General features: G+C 37.7%; 2 protein-coding genes across 3 annotated transcripts in view; one reads left to right on the top strand and one right to left on the bottom strand.

The window, feature by feature from the left end:
* Positions 1–5,976: 5,976 nt before the first annotated feature.
* Positions 5,977–7,767, top strand: LOC121990875 (myb-related protein B-like). Its single transcript, XM_042544929.1, has 2 exons — positions 5,977–6,255; positions 6,361–7,767. The coding sequence occupies exons 1-2, from the start codon at positions 5,977–5,979 to the stop codon at positions 7,765–7,767; spliced, it is 1,686 nt and encodes a 561-aa protein (XP_042400863.1).
* Positions 7,768–8,825: 1,058 nt separating this feature from the next.
* Positions 8,826–11,052, bottom strand: part of LOC121992302 (polyadenylate-binding protein 4-like) — a 38,856-nt gene continuing 36,629 nt past the window's right edge. The window contains exons 7-8 of one of the 2 annotated variants that reach the window (XM_042546593.1): positions 10,080–10,283; positions 8,826–9,214 (exon numbers count right to left, since the gene is read on the bottom strand). In XM_042546593.1, the coding sequence (XP_042402527.1) occupies positions 9,038–9,214; positions 10,080–10,283 (381 nt within the window). In that variant the 3' untranslated portion in view covers positions 8,826–9,037. The remainder of the gene's footprint in view (positions 9,215–10,079; positions 10,284–11,052) is intronic. The other variant, XM_042546594.1, reaches the window with a different exon arrangement.

Here is an 11,052-nt window from a genome sequence, read left to right as displayed (position 1 = left end):
AATATACTGACAACAAGAAGAGTAGGAGCTTGAGTGTTGTTTGTCGAAGTAGTTTTTTAGTGTCGTAAAGATCTTCTCAGAGCAGTGAGTGACTAAGAAAGTCAGATCAAATGTTGTTCTGTGGTTGCTGGTCAAAGTCTCTTTTATAGGCCTTTCCGGGAGCCTAAACCACCTCGGGCACCCCTATTGGAGCCTTTCCGATCCTAGTTCGACATTGAGTTATCCAACTTTGGGTGCCTGTACCACCCTCGGGCACCTGGATTGCTAGTGTGGAACACCTCAACAAAGATCTATCTGGTAGCCTCTATCAACTCCCAAGCACCTAGACCAACCCCGGGCGCCTAGACACTGACGTCTGTAGGCCAATCGAAGCACGCCAACTCAATTGCACATGTGGTTGGGTTCGGCTTAATCCATGCGTTGGGCCCACTCTAGACCCTTAGAGCCTTCTGGGCACTTGGAAACCCTTTTTCCAGCAAACTTGCAGCTTTGATTCCCTGCAAGACATGTTAATCTAAATAATAAAAATTACCCTGAAAAATAAACTTAGCACATTAAAAATAAGATCAATTTATGATTAAATCCTATCTTCTCAAGACCAAGATCTAGTCATGGTCTAAGCTTAGACTTCCAAAATATATCTAAGCTGGACAGCACCTACAGTACCACTAGGACTCATCTTCACAAGATCACTCTCTTCCAGTGCTTATCTCACTTACCATTACAGATTTACTTAACCTTGATCTCTTTACCCACCAAGTCTTCCTGCCAGATGCCCCATCTAAACTTCAGCTAGTTGTAATATTTTACGGACTCAACTAGACTTCCTGTCATATATCAATTTATTTGATCTTCCAGTGCCAATTATCAGGTCCTCCAGACCTAACTAGACTTCAACCTTATGTCAGGTCCCATCGGGTCTTTCAATTGTGTATACTTAGTAAATGTGTTAGAAAATATAACATCTGACTTTAATCCATTTGTTATTTATCAAAACCTGAGTTTGGCCATTATGCTAATTGCACCAACAACATCATCATTGTTACTTTCATCAAATTATTTCTTTCTTCGAATGATGTATTTTTCTCAAAATTTAGGTTCAATCCCATTTCATTTGTCATTTGCATAGTTTAATTCCTAGCACTAGCAAACCCATATTCTCTAAACTCATCAAGAAATTGATCAAGTCATTGTAAGAGGTTCATCACAATATCAATATCTATATCCATATCTTCAAATTGAATAAACTTACTTACAATATTTATTGCTCATAACAAGTTATACATATTACCATTCCAAGCAAGAACTCAAAACCCTCAAGATCGTATAGTCTTAAGGTCTCAACATCACTCTTTGTTCTAGAATCTTTAATAACTTCCATCAAGTCAAGTAAAGCATCTCTTATATGTACTACAATTTGCTCTTTTATTGCTTTTATACTTTCAACATGACTTTTCCAACGCTTATGTAACAATAGCTTAATGGTCAAACCATACATCTTACCTTTAAAAATTTTCCATCTATTTGTAGAAAAAGAAAACAATGTGTAGATGTGTTGCACCACTCCAAAGAAGGACTTGGTTTTAGGAAAACATTCCTCCATATCAACTAAGGCCAAATTAAAACTATGGCAACCATATGGTGTGTCAAAAGCTCTAGGATTTATTTCAAGCAATCTTTTTTTACACCTTTGTATCTTCCACTCATGTTAGACCTGTTGTCGTACCCCTTTCCTCTTATGTTATCAATGTCAAATCCAACTCTAGTTAATGCATTCAAAAGTTCACTTGATAACTCAAGACCTGATGTGTCATTCACCTTCAAAAACTCAATCCAATATTTTGCTTTTGGTGTGTCTGTCAAATCATCCAAGCATCATAGCACTAATGACATTTATTTTTGATAACTCGTATCTAGAGTACAATCAAGTATTACTTTAAAATATTTTGCATGTTTAACTTTCGCAATGATTGCCCTTTTCACTTTGTTTGCCAAAGTCTCTATCAATTTATTCTGAATTTTGAGACTAAAATATATATATTGAGAGTCTCTTGCTTCACAAAGTCAAACATGCTCCTCCATCACGAGATCATACTCAGCAACAATTTCTATCATTTGCAAAAAATAGCTCATTTTCTCGGCATAAAATTTCTCATCATCTCCTCGAAAGGCCAAAGTATTTTTGACAAGTATTTTCACAATAGAGATTACTCTTATTAGCACTTGCCTTCAATGTTGTCTTTTATTGTTAATTTGAAGTTGCATACTATAATCAATTGTTTGTTTTTTTTTTCTAATTCAACCTAAGGAATTATGCAATCCATATGGTCTCTACTAGCTTCATGATGTTTAAGACTTCTATGGATATTACACCCGCCTTTGTATCTATCATTATCCTAATTTCCCATTTTACTCATCATTTGTTCAATCTTAAACAACTTGTAACATAAGCAAAATATTATATCTAATGAAATAAAATATACAAATTATCTTCTATCTAATGTTTATCAATTTGTCATAACCTGTGTATAATGATGAATCAAAATATCTGGTATTACTATCCTTAGGAAATAAAAAATCATCCACTCTTTTTGGACCCATTTCTATTGAGTAATCTTTCAATTTTTGACAAATGTCATTTCAATTTCCATGATCCTCCAAATTTATTGTCTAATTTAATTTTTTATATTTAGAGTCTTCTTCTAAGTTCTCATTTGACTCAACCAAATTGGACCAATTCTTCATTTTCATAGTGACTTTGGTCTTCAACTATCAAATTATCCCCTAATTACTCTCTTTCTATTCTACTACTTCTAATAAATATTTATTAATATTACCAGCTTAATTTTAATTAATAACTCCTCCTTTTATTTTATTTTTCTTTTTTTGAGCTCTAGACAGATATTTAGGAAATATTTTTAATACTTTTTTATTATGCCTATAAGTTATTAAAAGTGAATATATAACTCAATAATGATAATGAAATTAATTCAAAGCTTCTCATTTAACCATATATAGCACTACTTATTAAAAAAAATATATATATATATATATATAATTGGAGACACCCGGCATATCCCTGCATATGAAGACACCCACGATGGGCTATCATATATATATATATAATTGAAGACACCCGGCATATCCCTGCATATGAAGACACCCACGATGGGCTATCATATATATATATATAATTGAAGACACCCGGCATATCCCTGCATATGAAGACACCCACGATGGGCTATCATATATATATATATATATATATATATATATATATATATATATATATATATATATATGATAGCCCATCGTGGGTGTCTTCATATGCAGGGATATGCCGGGTGTCTTCAATTATTTTTTTTTAATTTGAAAAGATGAATAATTATTTTTTTAAAAAAAATGAATATTTTAAATTACGGATGATGACGTGCTCATCTTCCATCCTAACTTTCGAAAAATATGATTTATATCCAAATTTAGGGATTTCTAATTTATACCTCAAAATTTTAAAATTCTAACTCCTATACAAAATTTAAAAGTTTAATGATTTAATCAAAAGCAAATAACAACTGAGTTAAATTTTACTCACTTCGGATTCGATCAAACGGATCAATAATCGAAATAAAGTAGTTGAAATCGAAGTCCAATAAGAACAGTTTCACTAGTGGTTGCCGGTGGGAGAGGAGTTAGTCAGCATGATATGCAAGTAGAATGGAAAGGGTGACAGACTGACAGTTAGGAGCTGAACTGGATATTTATCCAGATATATAATTAATGACTGATATGTGCGTGTAAGTATGTAAATATATATTGAGATAGAAAGTTGATTAGCGCATGATGATGTTATCATCATGAGATTTAGGGATCAAATTTTGACTAGTAGTTGGGTGTCTGTCTTCCCCCATATATTATTCAACTGTCCAAGATTAGTAATCATCCATAATTTACCTCTTCTGTGTTGGTCTGAAAGACGGATTAAACCCGAGCAAATCATCTTTTGTCTCTATAAGGAGAGGGTGATAGACCTCATAAACATAGTTGAGGTGATGAGTGAATAGTTGTTTGTCACATGAGGTCGATTTTCGATACTGATAGAATATAAATCCCTACATCTTATGTAACTCACCCCTATCAACTTACCTATTCAGTCAACCACCAGGATGAGCACTATTTACTATAATACAATAAAATGATCGATTTTTTAACATATCTTTGGGAAGAAAAAAAAAAACTCCCTCCCAATGGTAAGGGAAAAAAAATTGAAGGCGGTTGGGGTCATAGACGGTCTGGCCTGTCCCTGCCCGGAAACGCTGCCGCTTGAGGGTGGTGGCCAGGGTCGGTCGCTCGCATGCAGCAGCTAGGCCCGCCCTTCGCCCGCAGCAACCAGTCGGCCACTTGCGCACAACAACCAGGGTCCGCCTTGCGTGGACAAGGGAAGGGGAGGGGGAGGAGCAATGCTGCCGGCCGGATCGAAGGCAAGAGAAGAGAAGGGGAAGGGAAGGAGCTATCGCTGGTCGGTCGAATTGAAGGGAAGAGAATAGGAAGGGGAGGGAGTCACTAGGGTGTTACCCCTGAGGAGAAAGATTCTGATTAGGTTTATTGTTGGTTGAAGAAGGTCAAGTGAAAAAATAATAAAATCAAAATTATTATTTTATGATCATTTTTGAAAATGGTTATAAGTCAAAAAATAATAATAATATTAAAATGTAAAAAATTTAATGACGGAATAAATTTTTTAAAATTTATAATACATTTGCTCGCTCACACCTACCTATCCCTAAGTTAATACGAAAGAGATAATTCACGGACGGTTACTAGTTATTAGTATAAATGGATGTTTGGTCATGCCGAGTTTCGACTCCAAGACCTCATATGGTAACATCACATATCTTAACCATCGCACCGTCTTAAAAGGACTTGTTTAAAATTAATAGTGTCAACAGGTGATTTGCTCGTCCTAAGGCCCCCGTCAATCCATCATTAGTCCAACATGGAGGAGATAAATCACAATACAATTCCAAGGGGACATAATAAGCCGAATTTTGACCCTAATACTTACTGCGGCAACACTCCATGACTCAATCACTGTACCACCCCGAGGGGATGTAATAATATGGCAAAAGGTGATTTGCTCGCCCCAGCGCCCCTCCAACCCATCCCTAAAGCAATACAGAGGAGGTAAATCACAAGTGACTACTAATCATTAGTACAGGTAATCAAGACATGAGAGAAGACATGCTTAGATATATCAAATTTTGATCCCAAGACTTTGTATCGTAACATTTTATGTCTTAATCATCACACTATCCCGAGGGACCGGAGGGGACGTAATAATGAAATTTGAATAAGTCGTTATTATGCCGTTGATTTTATAAATTGGTTAAATAAGTTGCTAATAATAATAAATAAATAAATAAAATTAGCAATGAAATGACTTTATTTCCCGTTAATTCCTCTAATCTGTCGTTAAGTAAATTAACAGTTTGTTTTTAGCAGATCAGCAATGTAATGACTTTATTTCTTAAGTTTTTTTTTTTACTTTTATTTTTTATTTTTTGGTTTCCATGTAGTCAATCAATTTTCAAATCGTAACTAATAATTAAATGTGAGTTCCGTTCCTATCTTATTTACAATTTTTTCTAACAGACTCACGACTCTATAAATACGTGCCCGTCGCATCGACCCTCACTATTTAGTCGATCCACTCCTCTGCCCCTTCGTTCGTCTGGCAGTTCGCAGGCGGCGGCGGCGGCGGCGAGGAGGAGATTGCTTCTTGTGCCTTCAGTTAACCATGTACTTCAAACTACAGCCCTAGCCCTAGGGTAATAATTTGTTGTTTAGAATATCCGATCGATCGCGTTCATTTCTTTTGTCGATTTCCAAGAAATCTTAAATCATATCTAACCTAGCTCGCCTCCTTTTATTTATTTATTTATTTTCTTCGTATCTTATACAACATCAGAATAGAGAGTCATGGACGTGCGGTCGGAATCTCCGGCATCGAAAAAGGTACACTGGACGGAGGCAGAAGACGCCATTCTATTTGACTACGTCAAGCATCACGGCGAAGGAAAGTGGAACGCCGTCGCCAAAGCCACCGGACTCGCTCGATGCGGCAAAAGCTGCCGCCACCGGTGGCTCAATCATCTGAAGCCGAACCTCAAGAAAGGTCCGATTACACCTGAAGAAGAGCATTTGATCATCCAACTCCAAGCCCAGATGGGCAATAAATGGGCTCGCATCGTCAAACACGTAATTAACTCTTCTTCTAGTTTAATTCCATATCTGTTTTAGTTAATTCGCTCCATATATTCCACACGTATCTTCACTGCTCGTTTATATATGAATCTATTGCAGTTGCCTGGTCGCACTGATAATGAGATCAAAAATTTCTGGAACTGCAAGATGAAGAAATTTAAATCTCGCGGGGTTGGTGTTGTTCCCCTTCCTTCGCCACCTCCAGTTTGGGATCCTTCGAATGTCCAGCAGCAGCAGCCGCCATTGGTGGACTCGTCTCTTCTCCAACTTGTAGCTCTCGAATCCAGGGCTCCTAACGTTCCCGTGCACGGTGTGCCTGTGCCGCCGTCGATGCCTGATATTGTTGGTCATTATTTGCATCCTGGGGCTATCGGAGAAGTCATGGAGATCGCAGTAGCGATGTTGCAGAGCAGGGGAATTACAATTCCTAATTCTCTTCCACGAGTTCCAGCTCCTTCGCCGTCGCAGATGATGGCCATAGTCAACGTGGATCCTCAAGCTTCTTGGCCGACGATGCCCGTGGCTAATGTCGATCCTCTATCTCCTCTACAGTTGCCCATGCCCATAGTCAGTGTGGGTGATCCAGCTCCTTTCCCGTCGCCGATGATGTCCATGGCTAACGTGGATCCTCAAGATCCTTGGGATGTGGATCCTCAAGCTTCTTGGCCGTCGTTGCCCGTGGCTAATGTCGATCCTCTATCTCCTCTACAGTTGCCCATGCCCATAGTCAGTGTGGGTGATCCAGCTCCTTTCCCGTCGCCGATGATGTCCATGGCTAACGTGGATCCTCAAGATCCTTGGGCGTTGTTGCCGACGATGACCATGGACAATGTGGATCCTCTAGCTCCTCTGCAGTTGCCCATAGCCAGTGTGGGTGATCCAGCTCCTTTGCCGTCGCCGATGATGTCCATGGTCAACGTGGATCCTCAAGCTTCTTGGGCGTCGTTGCCGACGATGACAATGGCCAATGTGGATCCTCTAGCTCCTCCGCAGTTGCCCATAGCCAGTGTGGGTGATCCAGCTCCTTTGCCGTCGCCGATGATGTCCATGGTCAACGTGGATCCTCAAGCTTCTTGGGCGTCGTTGCCGACGATGACAATGGCCAATGTGGATCTTCTAGCTCCTCCGCAGTTGCCCGTAGTCAGTGTGGATGATCCAGCTCCTTTGATGTCCATGGCTAACGTGGATCCTCAAGCTCCATGGGCGTCGTTGCCGACGATGACCATGGACAATGTGGGTGATCCAGCTCCTTTGCCGTCGCCGATGATGTCCGTAGTCAACGTGGATCCGCAAGCTCCTTGGACGCAGTTGCCGATGATGTCAATGGTCAATGCAGATCCTCTGCCTCCTTCGCAGTTTCCCATGGCCGGCGTGGATCATCCAACTCCTCCGTCGCTGTCGATGACTCCTACAGTTGGCGTGGATCCTTCGTTGGATCTTGGCGTCGATTTTGATTTTGATTTCGATATGGACATGATGCAGTCAGCTCTAGAGTCTCTAGGTTAGGAGATTAATTGTTTAGGAGCTCCCTTCAGTCCAAGCATAAACAGATCCTGATGTTTTGAATTCTTCATTTTAATGCAAGTCTTGTATTTGTACCTGAAGTGTTAAAGTAAATTAGTTTAATATTTTATTTTTTAATTCAATTTAATAAAAGATATTTTAATATAAAGGTTATTTGTCCGGTGACGTGGTGGAGATATGGCAGTCTACAATTGGGTCAAAAGTCAACTCGAGTGGATAAGACAGGCTCGATCAAGAGGGAGCCCGAATGAAGTCAAACCAAGCTCAACTTCAATTAAGCTGCGGACAAGGACCCCAAGCCAAGGCCCTCCGAACCTAAAGCTAACTCTAATTTGACGCGAAGACAAGCTCCTGACTCAAGAATAGAAGTCTGACTCCCCTCACTCAGGAATAGAAGCCTGACTACCCTCACTTAGGAGTAGAAACTCGACATCAGACACTTGACTCCTCGACTTCGATCAATCATGTCTTCATATATGAATTTCACAAGTTAGATAAAAAGCGATAGGTTTTTGAAATTGATATAATCTTGAAATAATTTATCATGAGCTCACTGGAGAATTTAGGCACTCAGCAATACCATTAAAGAGTTCTGGAACTCCTCTATTTTAAAATTGAATATTGTATAATCATCAATGACTTTTAATCAAAACTTATTGATAGCTATAGAAACATTCTAAATACTTCAAACCAAATTTATTAAACTCTTTGTCTCATCCTGAGTATAATCATACCTTCATACATGCATTGAAATATTAAATTTATATCAATCGACTAATGTGTCAACATTAGTCGACTGTCGTGACAGATTTGTGATAAATTGGATAGAAAATTTAGTAGTAAAGTGAACACGTCCATAAATGGAATACAATAAATTCAGGAATCGACTGTCTTACTCAATTAGATACATGGCATTTGACTCCTAGTAAAGAGCATTTTATTGCTAATAAAGGGTATAGTAGAAATTAGATTGTTTTTTTATATATAAATATAAAGCATGGGTAAACAATTTGACTATTAGGAAAAGTTAACTACCGAGTTTAGTAAATTGCCAAAAGGATATTCTTTGCAAGCTCATACCACCACTACAACAAAGAGGATATTAACATTGACTTAGCTAAATCAGAAGCCAAAATCCCTCCCTGATTGTTCCTAAAATTGTTTGGAATTAAATTAAAAGCTATGCATTCAAGCGACCAAAACATGTCCCGGTCGATAACTGATCGGTCGGAGCAATTACCAGAGCTAGCTGCTACGTGACGTTTCTCAGGACTTCCATTGCCTCGGCGACTTTTGCTTCCAGAGCATCTGGATATTCAAGCAAATGCAGGACTTCAGTTGGGTCCATCTCCAGCAGCATTCCTGTAACTTTGGCAGCATGATCATACACGTATTGCTCCACGAGTGGGTAGAGATGCTCACCGAGCAACTACACGCAATGAATTCACAAACTCTAAAAACAAAAACATTTTACCTGGAAAAATCAAAAGATATCTAAATGATAAAGAATAAGGTCGGGAAGAAATGATCTATTTACACAAGGATCGAACTGCATTCCACTTATGAAAGATGCGTTGTGCTATGTGATTGTGTGAAATATTAAGATATACTTACAACTGGAACGCCACTATTAGGGTGGTAAATAAGTTAAGTTGAACTAAGCTTTGGGATGTTCAAGCTTATTTGATAAGATAATAGAGTCAAGTCGAGTCGAGTCGAGTCTAAAATGAACTTGAGTCATTAAAATGATTGTTCAAGCTTGACTTGATTTATTTTTTATGAGCTTAAATTTGGTTCAAGCTTAGCTTGAGCTTGGTTCAAGTTTAGCTTAAGCTTAGTCCGTTTAAATGTTATCGAACTCTCAATTCAAGTTTGCTTAATAGTTCATACTTTTTTGTTGATTTTAAAAGTTTTTTTATTTATTTAACATGTTGATAAGAGTTTTATTAATGAGCATGGTTCGTGAACAATAATAAGTTGAACACATATGTGTTTAAACTTGTTTGTTTAGTTTAACGAGCTGTTCAAGCTTGTTTATTTAATTGATCTTATGTTAAACACGAGCATTCAGTTCATTTATAGCCGTACAGGCTATACACAATTACATGGGTATAAAATATTGCTAGCTAATACACTGTGTTGATCCTCAAAGTGTAGAATTGCTCGTATAATTAAGGTTGCAGTCGGTGCTTCAAGGAGATTCAATAGAATATAACTACTAGCAAACATAGCAGAAAACCAGCATATATAAGAAAATAGTATATATCGTGCAAAATGTCTAAGGAGATCAATACCATTCTTTGCTGCCTTGGAGTTGCATTGGCAAGGGCTGAAGTCAATGCCCTAACGGGAACAGGTTGTGATCTGGCTACACCTTGCATTCCCAAACCTCCCATGCCACATGGAGAGATCATACCTCCAACAACGCCAGGCATTGGAATATCAGGAATATTGTGACCAGGAGCATAGCGCTGAACATGATCCCATGGAAGCATCTGCTATACATATTTAACACTAAATGATATCACGTCATTAAATGATTAATTGAAAGTTCCATTAATCAATGAAGAAGAAAACATGTTGTCTTTGATATTCCCACTGCAAGCACAAAAAGGGTAGGAAAAAGATATAATGACACACTAATCCAATAAATTGAATATATTGAAGAAAATAGACTGGTGTCAAGTTTGATTTTAAAAAGCAAATTTAGGTGGTAAGTCCTAACACCTAGGTGATAGATGGGACACCTAGGCAAAAGGGCTAGATGATCCATTTTAAAATAAATTGAAGATTATCGAGGAATAGCATTGGCACTTTACACTCATTGTGTATAACTAACAGTAATGCTACCTATCATATATAGATATGACACTATGTATGTCTAAAATAATCTCTAAACAATCACAGGGCAAAAGTCAACTATATTGAATCTGTTCTCAAAAATAAAATGTACTAATCATCAACATAAGTTTTTTACAAGTAAACAAGCATTAATTAATAAATACACGCGTAAGCACAACAAAACACATCATATTTTAAATTGTAATAGTATCACAATTAGACAGATATATAATACAATAAAGGAGAAAATGTAATAAGTCGAGGAATTAGAGTTTTATTCAAGTAAACTCATTACATAAATAAATGATTTTTTTTTAATGAATCCGCCTAAATTGACCACTTGAACCGCCTAGGTAGGTCACCTAAGCAAATCTATTGAACTGCTTGAGCTGTTTAGACAAACATTTTTTGAAACAAACACCTAAA

Source organism: Zingiber officinale, chromosome 6B (genome assembly GCF_018446385.1).
Source record: "Zingiber officinale cultivar Zhangliang chromosome 6B, Zo_v1.1, whole genome shotgun sequence".
NCBI lineage: Eukaryota > Viridiplantae > Streptophyta > Magnoliopsida > Zingiberales > Zingiberaceae > Zingiber > Zingiber officinale.
This window is presented reverse-complemented; position numbering and strand designations above follow the sequence as displayed.

Excerpts from the sequence above, each read along its gene's own strand:
- LOC121990875 (XM_042544929.1), top strand. The coding sequence starts at position 5,977 with ATGGACGTGCGGTCGGAATCTCCGGCATCGAAAAAGGTACACTGGACG. Across the intron at positions 6,256-6,360 it reads GGGCTCGCATCGTCAAACAC|TTGCCTGGTCGCACTGATAA; the intron begins GTAATTAACTCT and ends AATCTATTGCAG.